The sequence below is a fragment of the Cnephaeus nilssonii genome, assembly GCF_951640355.1.
Source record: "Cnephaeus nilssonii genome assembly, chromosome: 13".
In the NCBI taxonomy this organism is placed as follows: Eukaryota; Metazoa; Chordata; class Mammalia; order Chiroptera; family Vespertilionidae; genus Cnephaeus; species Cnephaeus nilssonii.
The window spans coordinates 59,965,854-59,982,526 of record NC_137084.1 but is presented as its reverse complement, the minus strand read 5'-3'; the positions used below and the strand labels follow the sequence as shown (position 1 = coordinate 59,982,526).

At 38.5% G+C, this 16,673-nt stretch overlaps 1 protein-coding gene and 1 pseudogene across 3 annotated transcripts in view; both read left to right on the top strand.

Moving 5' to 3' along the window:
* The window catches only part of SLC36A4 (solute carrier family 36 member 4), a 45,964-nt gene extending 41,113 nt beyond the window's left edge, over positions 1 to 4,851 (top strand). The window contains exon 11 of one of the 2 annotated variants that reach the window (XM_079787133.1): positions 666 to 4,851. In XM_079787133.1, coding sequence (XP_079643259.1) covers positions 666 to 970 — 305 coding nt within the window. In that variant the 3' untranslated portion in view covers positions 971 to 4,851. The remainder of the gene's footprint in view (positions 1 to 665) is intronic. The other variant, XM_079787134.1, reaches the window with a different exon arrangement.
* Positions 4,852 to 15,502: 10,651 nt separating this feature from the next.
* Positions 15,503 to 15,989, top strand: LOC307108800 (ribonuclease H2 subunit C-like; annotated as a pseudogene). The gene has a single exon. The product of its transcript is annotated as a ribonuclease H2 subunit C-like (transcript).
* Positions 15,990 to 16,673: the final 684 nt, after the last annotated feature.

Sequence of the window (16,673 nt, the reverse complement as noted above, 5' to 3'; positions counted from 1 at the left end):
CCATAGGTGATGCTTTGCACTTCTCAATGCATCACATGATGGTATCGATTATGTTTTATTAGTGATGTTAACTTTGATCACTTGCTGAAGGGTGTTTGAGAGGTTTCTCCACTATAAAGAAAGTCCCTTTCCCTTTATAATTAAGTATTTTGTAGGGAGATACTCTGAAATTATGCAAATATCCTGTTCTCTACAGTTTTCGCCCACCAATTTTAGCATCTTTTAGTGACTTTTTGTACAACAATTATCACTGTGGTGTTTGCTTAATAATTGATTTTCTATTTCTATTGTTCCTTCTATTTGGTTAATTGAAATTCTGGTGTAAGGAATAGCTAGCTCTAATTTATTTATATCACACCACCTCATCTACAATGAACTGAATGGCAGAATAATGAAAATGCTTTGGAAATAAACTATCCAAATTTCTTTGTCCAGAATCTCACAGCAAAATACTAAAAGTTCTTTATATAATAAATTCTGACAAGTCAAAGTTCAAGAAATGTCACTCACCATTTTGTTTGTCTTCCTTTTTAGCTCATCAGATTCTCCTATAAGCAGTAGTTTAGTAGTGCCTACTTGCATTAATTAACTTTAATGTAATATATTGAAAATATAGTATTCATGTAAGTAATAAATATTTAAATACAGACATTTCCATTTACCAGGTGCCGGAGCAGTTCTGATTCCTCGTTTAGACATTGTGATTTCCTTCGTTGGAGCTGTGAGCAGCAGCACATTGGCCCTGATCCTCCCACCTTTGGTTGAAATTCTTACATTTTCTAAGGAACACTACAATATATGGATGATTCTGAAAAATATTTCTATAGCATTTACTGGAGTTGTTGGTTTCTTGTTAGGTACCTATGTAACTGTTGAAGAAATTATTTACCCTTCTCCCAAAGTTATATCTGGTACTCCACAAAGTCCCTCTCTAATGAATTCAACATGCTTTACATCTGGTTTGAAATAGTTGACATGGAATTATGAGTCTTCTACTTTTGTCTCAATTCTGAAAATGATTAAAATAAGAACTACTAGAATACAATGCCATATACTTAAAAATAGAACCAAACTCTGTTTTCTTTTGGCACAATATTGATATTTTGGCAGTAAATTTCAATTCTTTACCAACAGTGGTAAACTATTACAGATTCTTGGTTTTAAATATTAGTAATAAAATTAAAATTAAAATGTTAATTAAAAGACTTCTGTTATTCTTCATTCAGTCAGAAATACCTTAACCAAGATCCTTTTATCCTCATGCTACTATTTGCCACCCAGTTGAAGAGAGAACAGGATTCAACAATAAGAGAATTAAAGGATGTAAGTAAAACTCCAGACCGTCCCAGTGAATGTCAAAGCATACTTTGTGTATAATGTAAAAATATCTCGATTTTATTTTATTTTTATTAGAGAGCCAAATACTTATGATTAGCCTCTGGAAGTTTAGAAAACTCTCACTAACCATAATGTTAGCATCAGAAATCCATAAAACCTGAATTATTTTTACAATATTCTGTCATGGTAGTTGATCTTCATAATGACAACTATGAGGCACCCTATAAGATTCTGCCTTAGTGCTTCAATTAAGTTTGAAAGAGACTTTAAAGGTTACCCAATACAATTCCCTTATTTTTACCTGAGGAAATTAATGCCCAGAATGGTTAAGTAACTTGGTCAAGATCACACAGCCTTGAGATCAAGAGAACTGAACTTTCGATTCCTAGTCCAGGATTTTTTATTCCTCACATCACATCTATGAAAAAGAATAAATTAACTTCAGTTTAACTTTAGTGTTGAGTCCATTTAATTATTTTTAATACTCTGAAAGCCGGTGATCTTTGAATAGCACATGTGACTTGAGCAGAAAATCAGAACTCTAAAAAGCCTGCACTTCAGCCATATAAACCTCAACAAGGAAAAGAAGCAATTTAAAAAAAGACAAAATAGAAACCGCTTGCTAGTTTAACTGCTGGCTGGTAGAAGGTGCCAAGCTCTTATTATTTCTCTTTGTGGTTTGAGCTCTTTTTATTTCTTCCTTTCGAGGTTGTTTTAGGCACCATCCATTCTTCTTAATGGCAGAAAATAGATATCTGACAAAGACAGGATTTTTTCACTGTTTCCTGCCCTGTGGCTTTCCTTTTATTGATCAGAATGGGCAGAATAAACAAAAAGATATTCATGCTTAGGAAAAATAAAGACAATAATAAACTGTCTACTAAACATTTCTCTGTTTCTTCCAGAGAAATACTTCTCTCTATTCCATGTTCTTCAAGCCCAGTTATGAGCCAAAACAAAGAAACTCAGTTGATATGGAGGATTAAAATTAAGTGTTAAACTAAGAATCCTGCTTTTTAAAAATTTTATAATTTAAAAACATGTTGAACTTTTTAATCAGGCTGGTGGTACTCTAATTTGTAACAGTACAAGACATCAAGATCACTGTCGTACACTATATATTCTATATTTTTATATGTAAATGTTAACTTAGTTCAAGTATATTTTGCTTATATCATGAATGAATCATCAAGTAAAATCCTAAAGAAATATTAGAAGCTTTATTTTGGTACAAATTCATATGAATCAAACTCTTTTTTAAATATTTGCATTGAGTAATACCAATAATTGTGATACTTTTTATGTCAATTTTATGTTGAACATTTAGTCATTGAGGAGATATGAAAGAAGTTATAGGAAAAGTAATCATCATGGAAACTAGTGTTATATAATTTTGAATCTAAGAATAAATCAGGAGTTCTAAAAAAGTTTAATGGTATAAACTGACTTGGAAATCATTATTTAATAGAAAGCACTATTAAGCACTATTAAGTTTTTGTCAGCTGTTTTTAATATTTCTAGTCCGTGTGTAAAATTTTATTTTTATACGTTCACCTGTTTATTTTCCTTACGAAGTCATCTAATTCAATGACAATTTGATTAGTTTATCATAGTAATAGATAAAATTTAAATTCAAATGAATAAATGTTGAGCACATTATTAACCAGGCTTTCTCATGCAGTGAGTGCTTAACTGACATCCAGTACTTAATTCACTAAATTAGCAATACTTTTGGTACAACGAAAAGTTGAAGTGCAAAAAAGAAGAGGGGCTAAAAAGGGAGAGAGTAGTTTTAATTCTTAAGAGGAAACATGATTTAGATGTAAATTATAAATGCACTCTTATTTATGGATTCTTTGATGATGTGTTTTATTTGTAAAAAATCATTGGGCAATATTTTTCCTCTGAAAATGTAGTTTTAATGAGTCATAACATTTTCTAAAGATTTTTGGAGAAGATATTTTTATTAGACAAGCTTTTGCTTTTATATTAGGGCCTGGAAAAATGAGAGTGATTGCACCTGCCAAATTTTTGTTTGGTATCTTTGCTCCATTACATTATGGCTAAAATTACTTCAGCATTTCATCTGCCACCACCATAAAGTCCCCTCTTCTCAGAAAGCTGATCAGGTGCCTGAGAGCCTTTCCTAACTGGGGTGAGGGGAAAAAAAAGCTTTTCTTACCTCTGATACCCTCTGTTTTAAGTTATCACTAATCCCTTACATTCAAAAGGGCTTCACCAGTTTTAAAATTGACTTGTCAAAACACTGGTTCTCAGATATTTTTTATCGGAGGATCTTTTCCTGACATGGCCAGACTTCTCCACAATTAATTAAGAACTAGGGTTTTTTCTTGGTTAAAGACCAATTTGTTTGGTGTTACCATTTGTATGGTGGTACCAAATGAAAGAGGTATTGTATTAGCAAGTGCCACATGTTTTAATTCTGTCCTCATTGGATTCTCCTTTATTAAAACCATTTCTGCCTCTCACCTAGGATGCACTTAACATTTTATAAGCATCTTATGCAATATGCATGTTATAAGTTTCTTAACAAGGCCTCATTTCATAATACAGAAAAAGCTGTCTAACTACAAAATACTCTAAAATATTACTTGAAACATTAATTGAAGTTCTACATTAGTGCCATGTCTTGCTGTGGCAAAGCACAGGTCTTTCTGTAGCTAACCTGTGGCACCTCTTCACTCTAGACATCAGTCAGCATAGCATCAGAATAGTACGTTTGTTTACTGATATCTGTACCCAGTGGGTCTTGGCCTCAGTTCTCCTTTCTCTAAAAGGAAGAAGATACAGAATATAGATCATGGAAATAAGTAAGATTAACACCAGTGGCTCAATGAATATTTTCTGTTGAGGAAAAAATAATTTGATAAAAATATAGACCATTGATAATATAAAATGAGTTTTTTACAAAACAATCTATATTTAGTTTCCTGGCTCAACTAGTTTCCCCTTCATACGAAAATTTGAGAAATTTTGATTTTAAAAGTATAACCATACACTTTCTAACATTAAATGGCTGACTGTAATAATGAATACTTTAGCAATATTATGGTTAATCTGGTTTATGCCACTAGTGCTCACCAGGCTAAACAACTTTCTGCAAGGGATTGGTTTTTACCAAGGAGATAAGAAAACATGCTTAAGAAATATCTAGGAATGCTATATATTGCTCTATGATAAATGGTAAATATTCTTAAAAATTAGCTAGTTCTTCTGCACACACATCAGTGATCTATTTGAACTAGATACTAACGTACCATTTAAACTGGGTCTAGAAAGATGATATGTTGAAGTATCACTCTGAAAATTATTCCATTAGCATTTTCTTGATAATAGGAAAACACATGTTTATGCCATAAATAAATTGAACTGTGGATTTTTATTTTTCAAAATGATTGTGTTTGAGTGAAAACTAGATGTCATTGCACTTGAGTCAATTCTGTTTCTTTTAACTTATTTTTCTGAAGAACTGTAACTTCTCAATTTTCAATAAAACATTATTTTGCTTGCAAATGCCTTTTAAAATAAATTTGTCCTATATAAGGTTAAGAGACATTGACAAATGTCATAGCTGAAAATGGCATTAGTATGTGTAATATTCTCATAACATTTTAATAACTTTTTGTGGTTAATACTTTGTCATATGACCTTCAACCTTGGAGCTGAATTATGTACCTCTAAGAGCAGATGTTGATTAAAAATGAAAAGACATACGGTACTCAAAACCATGACCTGGACTTCCTACAGAGTAAATGCAGAATGAGCCGTCTGCAAATGCTGCATTCATGATTTAATGTACCACTTTAAGGTCAAATAGTAGTAGTACATGCTCTTGGCAAACAACAGAAGGAAAACAAAGACAAAAAAACCATGGGGTTGGGGTAAGACAGGTATACAGATATATAAATGCAATGAAAAGCCCTATGGAATACTTGCTAAAGGAAAAAAAATTAAAAATTAGCCACTTTGTAAAATTAATTTTAGTGATGGTTTTATGCCATAGGTATATATAGAATTTTTTTTAACATATATACACAAGCTCTCAAAATTTTGCATAGAATTGATGATGTTCACATTTCAAGGGGTCCGCAGACCTGAGGGGAAAAGTTTCTTGGGAAAGGTGCATCAGTATTTGAAGGATAGATTTGGTTCCAAGTTTCCCATAAAGGTAGATTTGAAGGCTTAAAATGTACGAGGGAATCGGGTCCTTTGGTCGTCCCAGTTTTCTGGTGCCATGAAGCACAGGACCGCATGGTACCAGGTGATAGAGTGCTTCTCTAACTAAAGCTAATACGCTAATCTTGCTTAGGAACTAGGGAGTAATTTTGCTATATCCTCCATCCTGGATCTTTCTGTGGGCTGAAGGACAAGGACTAGATACTGACTATCCAGCATGCACTGAGCAGAGAGGAATGGTATGGATCAAGATTGAGCAGGTCTAGAGCAGAACAAGAAGTAAACCAAAAGACTGGACAATACAGAAGCAAGCACCTTCAGATGATGTACCTATAATGTCTTGTATCTTTTAGCTCATGCATCTAATAGTACTTCACAGAAGCACAGAATAGGCACTAGAAAATCTGATTTTGACACTTAAGTCTTTTCTTCCCCAATCTCAGTGTAGAAAGACCAAGCTCCTTAATGTGGTTTGTTGGCCGCCCTTGCCCCCTGCCTCCCCCTGCAAGTTATAGCAACACCAAAGTTCTGATTGTACCATACCACAATCATCCCCCATATACTTTGCACTACTCCATCAACCCTTATTCTGAAACAACCCTTCTACTCCCTCCCCAATTTTTTTACTGACCCATCCTTGGCTATTAAGATTCAGTTTAGATGTCTCTTCTACCAAGAAGCCTTCCCATCCATCCATCTCACTACATAGAGTGAGTTGTGTATTCCTTCCTTCATACTAGCAAATGCCCTTGGGTTTATTATCCCTCTTTCTACATGGTTTGGTAATTAAGTATCTGTGTTCATCTCTCCATTAAACTGAGAATTCTATAAGCATGCTATATATACTTTTTTTGTTGTTGTTTTATTTCTTCTCTATCTTTCCCTAGAGAACATAAACTCCATGAAGGAGGCACTTTTGTTGATTGTGTTCATTGAAAATCCAATGCCTACAAGAGTGCCAGGCACAGTGTAGATCAATCAATCATGTGAAACTCACAGCCAGGAGTTTGACATGCTTGGTGTAGATGCTCAAAAAACAGTTGTGGAATGAATTAAGTGACAAACATATCAAGGAAAAGCCTATCTTAGAGCTCTGGTATAAACATTTTGAAGTATGGGGCAAAGTCATGTTTTTGGTACTGTCCCCTTCACCCCTGTGCCTATTTGTTTAATGACTGCAGCCAGCCCATTTTCTGCTTGGTATACTAGCTCAGTGGGCTACAATATTGTAAAACAAAGACCTCCAAGTCTGAGTGTCTTACAGAAAATGCTATGAATCAACAAAGCCTTATAACATACTCAGGAGCTTCTGATGTGTGTGAAGTCTAATAAGGAAAAGACTGAAAACTCTTCCTCACACACCTTCATGTTTTATATGAGCAGACTGTTTTGTAAAAAAACAAACAGGGGAGGAACCAAGATGGCGGCAAAGGTAAACAACTAAACTGCCGCCTCGCACAACAATTTCAAAACTACAACTAAAAGACAAAACGTCTACCACCCAGAACCACGGGAAAGGGGCTGAGTGGAAGTTTTGCAACTAAGAAGGAATGAGAAAGGAGCACAAACGCTGAAAAGCTGAGGTACGGAGGCGCACGAATCGGGCTGGTGGCAGGCCACTGGGCACACAGCTTTTTTTCAACCCGAAGGGAGGAGACAAGCTCCCGATCACTCTGAAATCCAGTTTCTGGGGACACGCGGGGGACCCAGATGCCTATGGGGAGAAGCTGGACTCTCGGCCATCGGGTCGGAAAGTGAGAGTGACTTTTCTGCAGAGGTGCGCCCAGCAATCATTGTTTACTGCGCTGGAGCACGGGACGCAGGGATTTGGAAACGCAGAAAAGCAGAGGCAGCTGACGGCAGCCATCGCTGTTTGCCACGCCCTAGCCTAGTGACGCCCTGAGACCCGCCCCGCCCTGCCCTGAGACCCCGCCCCGCACATTCTCCAAACCCGCCCAGGCTCCACACAGCAGCTTTTGCATATAAATGGCCTGTTCTGTGGCAGCTTAACCAAATAAACTGCAGCTCCAGTCAGACTGCTCCAAAATCGCCAAACCCCAAGCAAAGAGGAGAAAACTGTAGTTCTTGCTGTACCTCCTGCTGGGTGGCCTCAGACAGTAGCTGACCTGCACCCCATTGGAGATCCAGAAACTAGTGTATCTAGTGGTCGGTGTGAGACGACACCAGATTTCAACCACTCTCATAAGGGACACATTCAATAGGCAGACTCAGTGAGCACCAAAGCCCTACTGGAACAAGTCCTGCCACATAAACGTGTCTCCAGCACAGCAATTCTTCTGTTATAGACACAGTGGGTCCTCACAGTCAATTGGCCTGGAGGTCAGTTCCTCCCAGTGACACCAACAACAATCAAGACTTAACTACAACAAGGCTGTACACACAGTCCACAAAGGGGTGCACCAAGAGTGTCCACCTCAGATAAATGGGAGGCTGACCCGTTGAACCAATAGGACACCTAGTACACAAAGCTACCCTACCAACTCAGTGAAGCAGCTAAAATGAGGAGACAAGGAAACAGATCACAAACGAAAGAAATGGAGGAGAACAAATGAATGGACATAAGAGTTCAAAACCACGGTTATAAGGTTTTTCAAGAATTTCCTGGAAAAGGCCGATAAATTTAATGAGACCCTCGAGGATATGAAAAAGGACCAACTAGAAATTAAACATACACTGACTGAAATAAAAAATATTATACAGAGACCCAACAGTAGACTAGAGGAACGCAAGAACCAAGTCAAAGATTTGGGATACAAAGAGGCAAAGGACACTCCTCCAGAGAAGCAAGAAGAGAAGAGAATTCAGAAAGTTGCAGATAGTGTAAGAAGACTCTGGGACAACTTCAAGTGTACCAACATCAGAATTATGGGGGTGCCAGAAGAAGAGAGAGAGCAAGACACTGAAAACCTATTTGAAGAAATAATGACTGAAACTTCCCACACCTGGTGAAAGAAATAGACTTACAAGTCCAGGAACCCAAACAAAAGGAATCCAAAGAGGACCACACCAAGACACATCATATTTAAAATGCCAAGGGCAAAAGACAAAGAGAGAATCTTACAAGCAGCAAGAGAAAAACAGTTAGTTACCTACAAGGGAGCACCCATACGATTATCAGCTGATTTCTCAACAGAAACTATGCAGGCCAGATGGGAGTGGCAAGAAATATTCAAAGCGATGAATAGCAAGAACCTATAACCAAGATTACTCTACCCAGCAAAGTTATCATTCAGAATTGAAGGGCAGATAAAGGGCTTCACAGATAAGAAAACGCTAAAGGAGTTCATCACCACCAAACCAGTATTATATGAAATGCTGAAGTGTATTCTCTAAAAATAGGAAAAAGAAGAAAAAAGTAAAGATAAAATTATGAACAACAAATACATATCTATCAACGAGTCTAAAAGTCAAGTGAATTAAAAATCTGAGGAACAGAATAAACTGGTGAATATAATAGAATCAGGGGCATAGAATGGGAGTGGATTGATAATTCTCAGGGGGAAAGGGGTGTCTGTGTGGGGGGTATGGGAAGAGACTGGACAAAAATCACACACCTATGGATGAGGACAGCGGGGGGGGGGGGGGAGTAAGGGCGGGGGGTGGGAACCGGGTGGAGGGGAGATATGGGGGGGGGGAAAAGGAGAAACAATTGTAATAATCTGAACAATAAAGATTTATTAAATAAAAAAAAGAGAAACAAACAACAAACAAAACCAGAAGTTCTTCCTACCCACTATTTTAAAAAATCACACATGACCTAGAATGCACTAGAAGGCAAGTGGTCCATTTTTGTATAAAAACTAGAAGTATCTGCCTAAAGTGTACCAACAAGCCACAATGAGTATTTTCCTGAACTTTTGATGCCTGAGAGTTCCTGCATGTGCAAGAGTCACACATGAAGCGGTTTCTCTCATGAAGGAGGCTGTTCTCTGGCTGCTCTGAGAAACCACCTGCTGTCAAAGTGCATCCTAGTACATGCTATCACTGGACCCCAGGAAAGATCATACATACCAGAAAAAACCAAGAGTGGGAATCTGTAAGTTTTGGGAAAGGTGACTGTTTGAGATTATCATGTTTTAGAAGTAGCTAGAAATGAAAAGTGAAAAGTATAGCAATGGATATCTGCAAATTGAAATTAACTGAAAATCCATTTGCTCCATATATTGTCTTTTATGTGTTATTCACTCAGAAAGCACAGTGTGTTCTATGACCACAGTTACACTTTTCAGTATAAAATAGATGGCTTTTTTCATTGGAAAAAGACAGGCTTTTTCACAAGGAAATTTTCCACGGGAAGAAAACAAGATTACATTCCTCACGGTAAAAGCAGACTCGGGTCACCTTCTTCACTATATTCTTGTAGACTAGCCACCGAATGATGGCTGGTCAATATCCACATTAAAAGGCAGTGCTGAGATTGCTAATAGCAATGGTGTACATCAACATGGAAGATGCTCATCAAACGGGCAAGCAGACAGCAGTTCCACTTTTCAGCTACCTGTATACTATGTATGTGAAGGAAGTGCTTGATGACCTGTGGTTGCTGTAATACAGAAAACCCAGACCACAGGAGAAGAAATTTTATATGTTACTTTAGAGCCCTTCTATAGACCGAAGGTGTCCCCTCATTTCTGACAGAGACCCAGCTTCTTACAAGATTAGAAGAGTGGCCCCTCCATGCAAATCCACACACTGGCTTGGTTTTCAGAGATTAATTGGCAGTCTACCACAGAGTCTCCTGATTGCAATTTTATGTTTAAGGAAATAGTGACAATTTTAACTATGGTTAACTTGCAGCTATTGAGTGTACACTTTTTTAGCACATTCTGCCAAGGAATGGACAGTGAACATGAGACACTATTCCCCCACTGAAGAACCCTGGTTGGCAGAAATAAATGTGCTCTTAGGAACTGTGAAATAGGGGTAAGGAAAGTTCCTCCTGACACTGATAATACTGGTAAAGACCATTTCTATCATTTCAAATGTCTGGTATATCTCAGCAACACCCTCAGTTTTTTTGGACAAGCCTGAATTTATCACTTCAGGGATAAACTACAGCCAATTTTCAATGGTGAGAATGAGATGTCAGGATTAAAACAAAACAAGACGTGGTACAAATGCCTCAGCCACTGGGAATTTGACTCATTCTCAATATTTAATGATTTTCTTTTTTTAATTAGAGTAAGCAAAGCAATGAAATCTTGGGTATGTTTAAAAGCCACATCAAGGGGCTGCAGTAAAATAAAGAATTGCTTGACGGAACACAACTTCAATCAAAGCAGATCAGGAATTTAGTTGTTACTAGTCCAAGTAGACCCAATCAAACTGCCAGCCTTTAAGTCAATTGTGGACTTAAGAATTTTCAAGAGACTTAGTCATTAAATCTCTCCATTAATTCTGGGTTCATGTTAGACCTGAATATCCAGAACTATCTGATGAACTCATCAAATACTTGCTGACATTCCCAATCACCTATAATTATAATTTTAGTCCTATAATTTAGTAGCAATAAAGAGGCAGAAAAGAAACATACTGCATGTAGAACCCAATGCTTAAATTACTGAGCCAAAAGTTTATCAAAAGAATACACTGAGTAACCAGTAAGTAGTTTGGGATTAACAAGTGTTTGAGAAATGCTGATCAGAGTGTTGGTGGAATGAATGGCTGAGGGCATTCTCTGGGATGCACAAGTCCTGAAGAAGATGAAAGTGAACCTCCAAGGGGTTTTTCCTAGTTGTAGCCATAGAAAATTGGGAATAAGTGTTGAGACCTGGTGCAAGAGAGGAAGTGTTGCAAGTCCTAGGATTTGCATTTGATAAAGACGTGAATATGGGGATGATTGAGTCTTTTGAGACTTCAAACATAACTCATGAAAATAATCACATTAGTGTAAAATAAATTGCATCATTACTCATCATTTTTTCTAACAGCATGACAATGGGTCAGAAGACTTTAAATCTGCCAAATGATGCTAACAATTTTTCCTCTGACAAGAGGATTTACTCACTAAAATTTCATCCTAAACTATCCTGAAAATACTGCATTTTTGCATTGTATTCAAGTTACCTTCTCTCAATGATTACCCTGAGAGAGCCCATTGAGTTTCAGGAAAAAAGAAAATAATTATTTTTGGTATCCACATATTTTTGTGAGCCTGAGGTCTAGAAATTTTGGATACCCAATATAATGTTATCACCATTCAATTCAGCCCCACTTTAAAACCTGACTAACTCAATAAAATTGCATCTCGATGAGTACAGCTGGGAGGAAAAAAGGTTTTCTAATGGTGTATTGAACAGGACAAGTAATACAGCTGCTATAACAAACTACCCCAAAAGTCTTAGCAGCTTTCCATAATAAAAGTTTATTTCTTGGCCATGTCACAGTGTGCTGTGGAGTCCCTCTCCTCCACATGGGGATATAGGGATCCCTGCTTTTTGTATCTTGTGTCACTACCATACTAAACATATAAACTCCAAGGTCACTATGGAAAAGCGATAGCATGGGCAACCTTGCATGGAGTTTTGTGGCCACAACTAAAGACAGAACATCACTGCCACCCACATCACATTGCCTAAAACCTAATCACATGGTCCTGTGTTACTAGTTCCAAGAGAGACTAGGAAATGGTCTTTCTGTGTGCCCAGGAAGAGGTAATGTGATTGGTAAACATCTAGCAAGTCTCAGCTGGAAATGTTAATAGAAAATACAAAAAACAATTATACTGTTAAGATGTGAAAAGCATGTGTTTTTTTTAAAAAGACAGCAAAACATTTCAAAGGAAATGAGTTTAAGGATTTCAATTTGGGCTCAACTATAGTCACCTGAGAAAATACATTCACACACTGCTATCATAGCAGAAATCTTGGTAAAGAAGTTTAAAAAATTAGTAGCACAGAATTCAGACATGAACACTTGGCAGAAGAAACAAAAATCCTCTCTGGAGAAAGAGATGATAATTCCAGTCTTTAAAATATTACTCAAAAATTTTTTAAATGCTATGTCTAGCACATAATCGATAACCAGGCATTTGAGAACATGAGACAATAAGAACAAACATTAGCAGAAACAAACTATAAAAACAACAGGCAGTGACTCCATATCTTCTTATATAATAAAAGGGTAATATGCAAATTCACCAAACGGTGGAACGACCAGTTGCTATGACACGCACTGACCACCAGGGGCAGACGCTCAGCTAGAAGCCCAGCTGATAGGTGGCGAGCGCAGTGGCGGTGGCGGGAGCCCCGGACTGCAAGAGGGATGTCTGACTGCTGGCTTAGGCAGGGGGTGGGGGGGGAGGTATCGGGCCTAAGCTAGCAAGTGGACATCCCCTGAGGGGTCCCGGACTGCGAGAGGGCCCAGGCCAGGCTGAGGGACACCCCTGTCCCCTCAGTGCACAAATCTCGTGTGCCGGGCCTCTAGTATTGGGCTTATTTGACACAAAAACTTTAAAACAAACTATGCTTATTATGTTTAGGAAGATAAAGGACAAGTTTAGACATTTCAGGAAAGAGCTGGAAATTATGAAGTGACAAACATTTTGAAAGGGCTTCTGCTTTCAGCTGGGATGAGATAACTAGCAGCAGACCAGCCCTCCCACAAGAATAGCTAGAAAATATAAATACAATTCAAAAGGGATAACTTTAACCCTTTGTACTCGCTTGCTTTTTTCTCGAGCTGCTACCGATGCTAACCGTGTCGAGTCACACTCGACATCCGAGTGCAAAAGGTTTTAAAGCAGTGGAGGGCTGCAGAAGCAGTGAGAATTAATGGGACCAAGACTCCAGAGAGGGAAGAACCTTGGAGAGGCAAGCTGACTTCTACAGCCACTTTTTTCCTAAAGACATGTGCTAATTCTGAGTGTAGTAAGAAGGCTGAGAGCATGGTGAAAAGTCTGATGCAAAGTTTGGAAGGGATGCTGTAGGAGAGCAGAGAAACTTTTGGCAGAGATTTTGGGTTCCTCAATCACAGAACTAGTTTCTCCCTCAGTACATTTCCAGAATACTAGGGATGCATGGGGCAGACTAAAAAGCTTAAGCAGGAAAACTTCGGAAAGGAGTTTTTTAGCAATCCTGTGAGGCAAGGTGAGAGTTGGGGGAACCACTGGGAAAAGAGACCATATGGTGTATTATTTGAAACCGGGAGAGCCAAAGGCAGGTGTTCCCACTTGGACTAAAATAATAAACCACCACTCTATCTGCCCAGTGGAGAGGTAAACCCTTTCTAGAGTCTGGTTATATCATCAGGAGCTCCAGCACAGTTTTATACACATCATCTGGCAACAAATAAAAAATATTAGGCATGCCAAAGACAAGGCACTATAAACCAAAGCAAGAGAAAAAAATTATAGAAACAGACATACAGAGGAGTCAAATATTAGAGTTGGCTAACAAGGATTTTAAAAGAAACATGATCAATATATTTTTAATGGAGGAGGAAATGGAGAAAATACATGAAAAGATGTACATTTTCATTAGAGATTTGGAATATAAAAATACGTTAAAATTTTAAACCTGAAAAATATTATAAAAGCATTAAATGAAATTTTTGAATTTTGGAATAAAATAACATATTAATAATCCAGAAGTTGTGTTTGACAGTAGATTAAACACAGCTGAATAGAAATTTTTTTTACAAAGAATATAGATCAGAAAAAAATTATACAGAATAAAAAATGGGGAGAGAAAAGGATTAAAAATATAAAACAGAGGGTAAGAGACACAGAGAAGACTGTGAGAACGTGCACCATATTGCTTAAATGGGCTTCCAGAAGGATGAGAGAGAGAAAGTGGGACAGAGGCAATATTTGAAGTGATAATGGCTGAGGATTTCCCAAACAGATGAGTTCAATGCACAGATTTAAAAAATGTTCTGCAAACCCCAAGTATGATAAATAAAAAATCCAAACCTAGACACCTCAAAATAAAACTGGTGAAATCAAAGATAGAGAATCAAAACAGTAGACAGAACAAAAAAAAAAAGAATACCTTTAAAGGAGAAACTATTAGATTGAATTGATTTCTCATCAACAACAAAAAACATTCAAAGTCAAAATAGGGAATTTTGTAGAAAGAGTAGCTGTAAGCCTAGCTACTCTTTTCAAGAATGAAAAGTCAAATGAAGACATTGCAGATATACAAAATTGAAAAAACTAATTGCCAGCAGACTCTAAAAACAAAAATAATTTCCCACAAAAAGTTTACAAATACTAGAAAAAGGCAAAGATATGAGTAAATCTAAATGAATATTGCTTCTATAAGATAATAATATAGATAATAATATATTGTGACATATATCTATATGTTAAAGAGTAAAGAGGAAGGCTGAAAAGGAGAGAAGGAAAGAGGGAGAAGATGGAGGAAAAAGACAAAGAGAGAAAGAAAATTTAAATATACAATAACATATACATCAGCAAAAACATAAATAATGGGAGATTTAATAATTTAATAAAGTTAAATTACTTTATGTTCCTTGCTTTATTGGGAAAGAGGATAAATATTAATTAACATTTAATTTGATCATGCAAGAATTCATATTATAGCTTCTAAGAGACTAGTAAAAAGTATATGACTTAAAAATGAACATAGAAAAACAAAGAACATCCTATCTAATAATAGCGTACCATGTAAATTACCATCACTCCGCTACGCCCACGATTGGGCGGTGGAGGCTGGGGGGCGGGACTCAGGGTGGCCTATCCGGCCATTGAGAGGCACGGATCCGCTGCCACTGAGCGGGGCTACGCTGCTGTTGAGAGGCGCAGGGGGCGGGACTCCCGCCCCCTGCGCCTCTCAACCCAGATCCGGGCCGCTGAGGGGGTCCCACCTCCTGCGCCTCTCAACAGCAGGGGAGACCCCCTCAGCGGCCGCGGATCATCAAAAGTGGGGGAGCGAGCTCTGGCCTCAGTCAGCGAGCCATGGAAACCACGGAAACCCGGCAGAGGATGGAGAGCAGCGACGAGGAAGACATGGAGAAGCACCGCATCCACCTACGCCCCGTCACTCTCCGCACACGCTGCACCTCCTGCCCTGTGAAGTCCGGGTTAACCGGCCGCCCCTGTGGGGCGCTTTTTCACCCCGGCCATCCGTCAGGGTCCCGATGGACTCGAAGTGTCGTTTCGGGGCCGCAGTCTGAGGGGCAAGGAGGTGGAGGTGCCGCCTGGCCTGCTGGGATACGTGATGGTGATGGAAGAGAAGTCGGTGGGGAAGCAGGACTTTTCAGTGGGATCCGACAAGGAGGAGCAGGAGCTGGTGGAACCCCCGGAGGCGCTGGAGCGGGACTTCGACCGCTTTATTCGTGCCTCCGCCAGTTTCAGCCGCTTCACCCTGTGGGGCCTGGAGAGCATCCCTGGCCCGGATGCCAAAGTGCATGCGGCCCTGACCTGGCCCAGCCTCGCTGAAGGGATCCATAAACAGGTGCCGCAGGACTGAGAACCAGCGCTTGAAACTGGAAGCCACCCATCCCTTCACCAGCTCTCCACTTTGGATCCACTGAGTCCACCACCCCAATAAATGAGCTCTTTCACAGCAAAAACAAAAACAAAAACAAAAAAAAACAAAAGTGGGGGACCTGGGTGCCTGTCTGCTCCGGCACCAGGCCTTTCAGAAGCCTCCACCGAGCCGGAGGCTTCTGAAAGGCCTGGTGCACGAGTGGACAGGCACCCAGCTCCACCGTGAAAAGCGAAAGTGTGTAGGGGACCCTACACGTGCATGATTCAATCATGCACTGGGCCTCTAGTTTAATATAAATAGCCTAATTTCTCTATAAAAAGAAAAAAATTCAGACACTAATGAAAAAAACAAACACATACTGCTTACCAGTGATATACCTTAAATATATGGATGCAGAAGGTTGAATGTAAAAGGACAGGAAAAGATGTGGCTATATACTAATATCAAACAAGATAGATTCAATGTTGAAAGCATTACTACAGAGGAAAAAGAAATGCTTCATAATTATAGAAGGTCATTTCACCAGCAATTCTAAATTTGTATGGATAAAATAAGGTCAAAATATATAAAGCAAACCTGGCAGAACTGCGAGGAGAAATCAACAAATCAACAACAATCCAAGATTTAACATACCTATCTCAACAACAGAACAAACAGATGCTA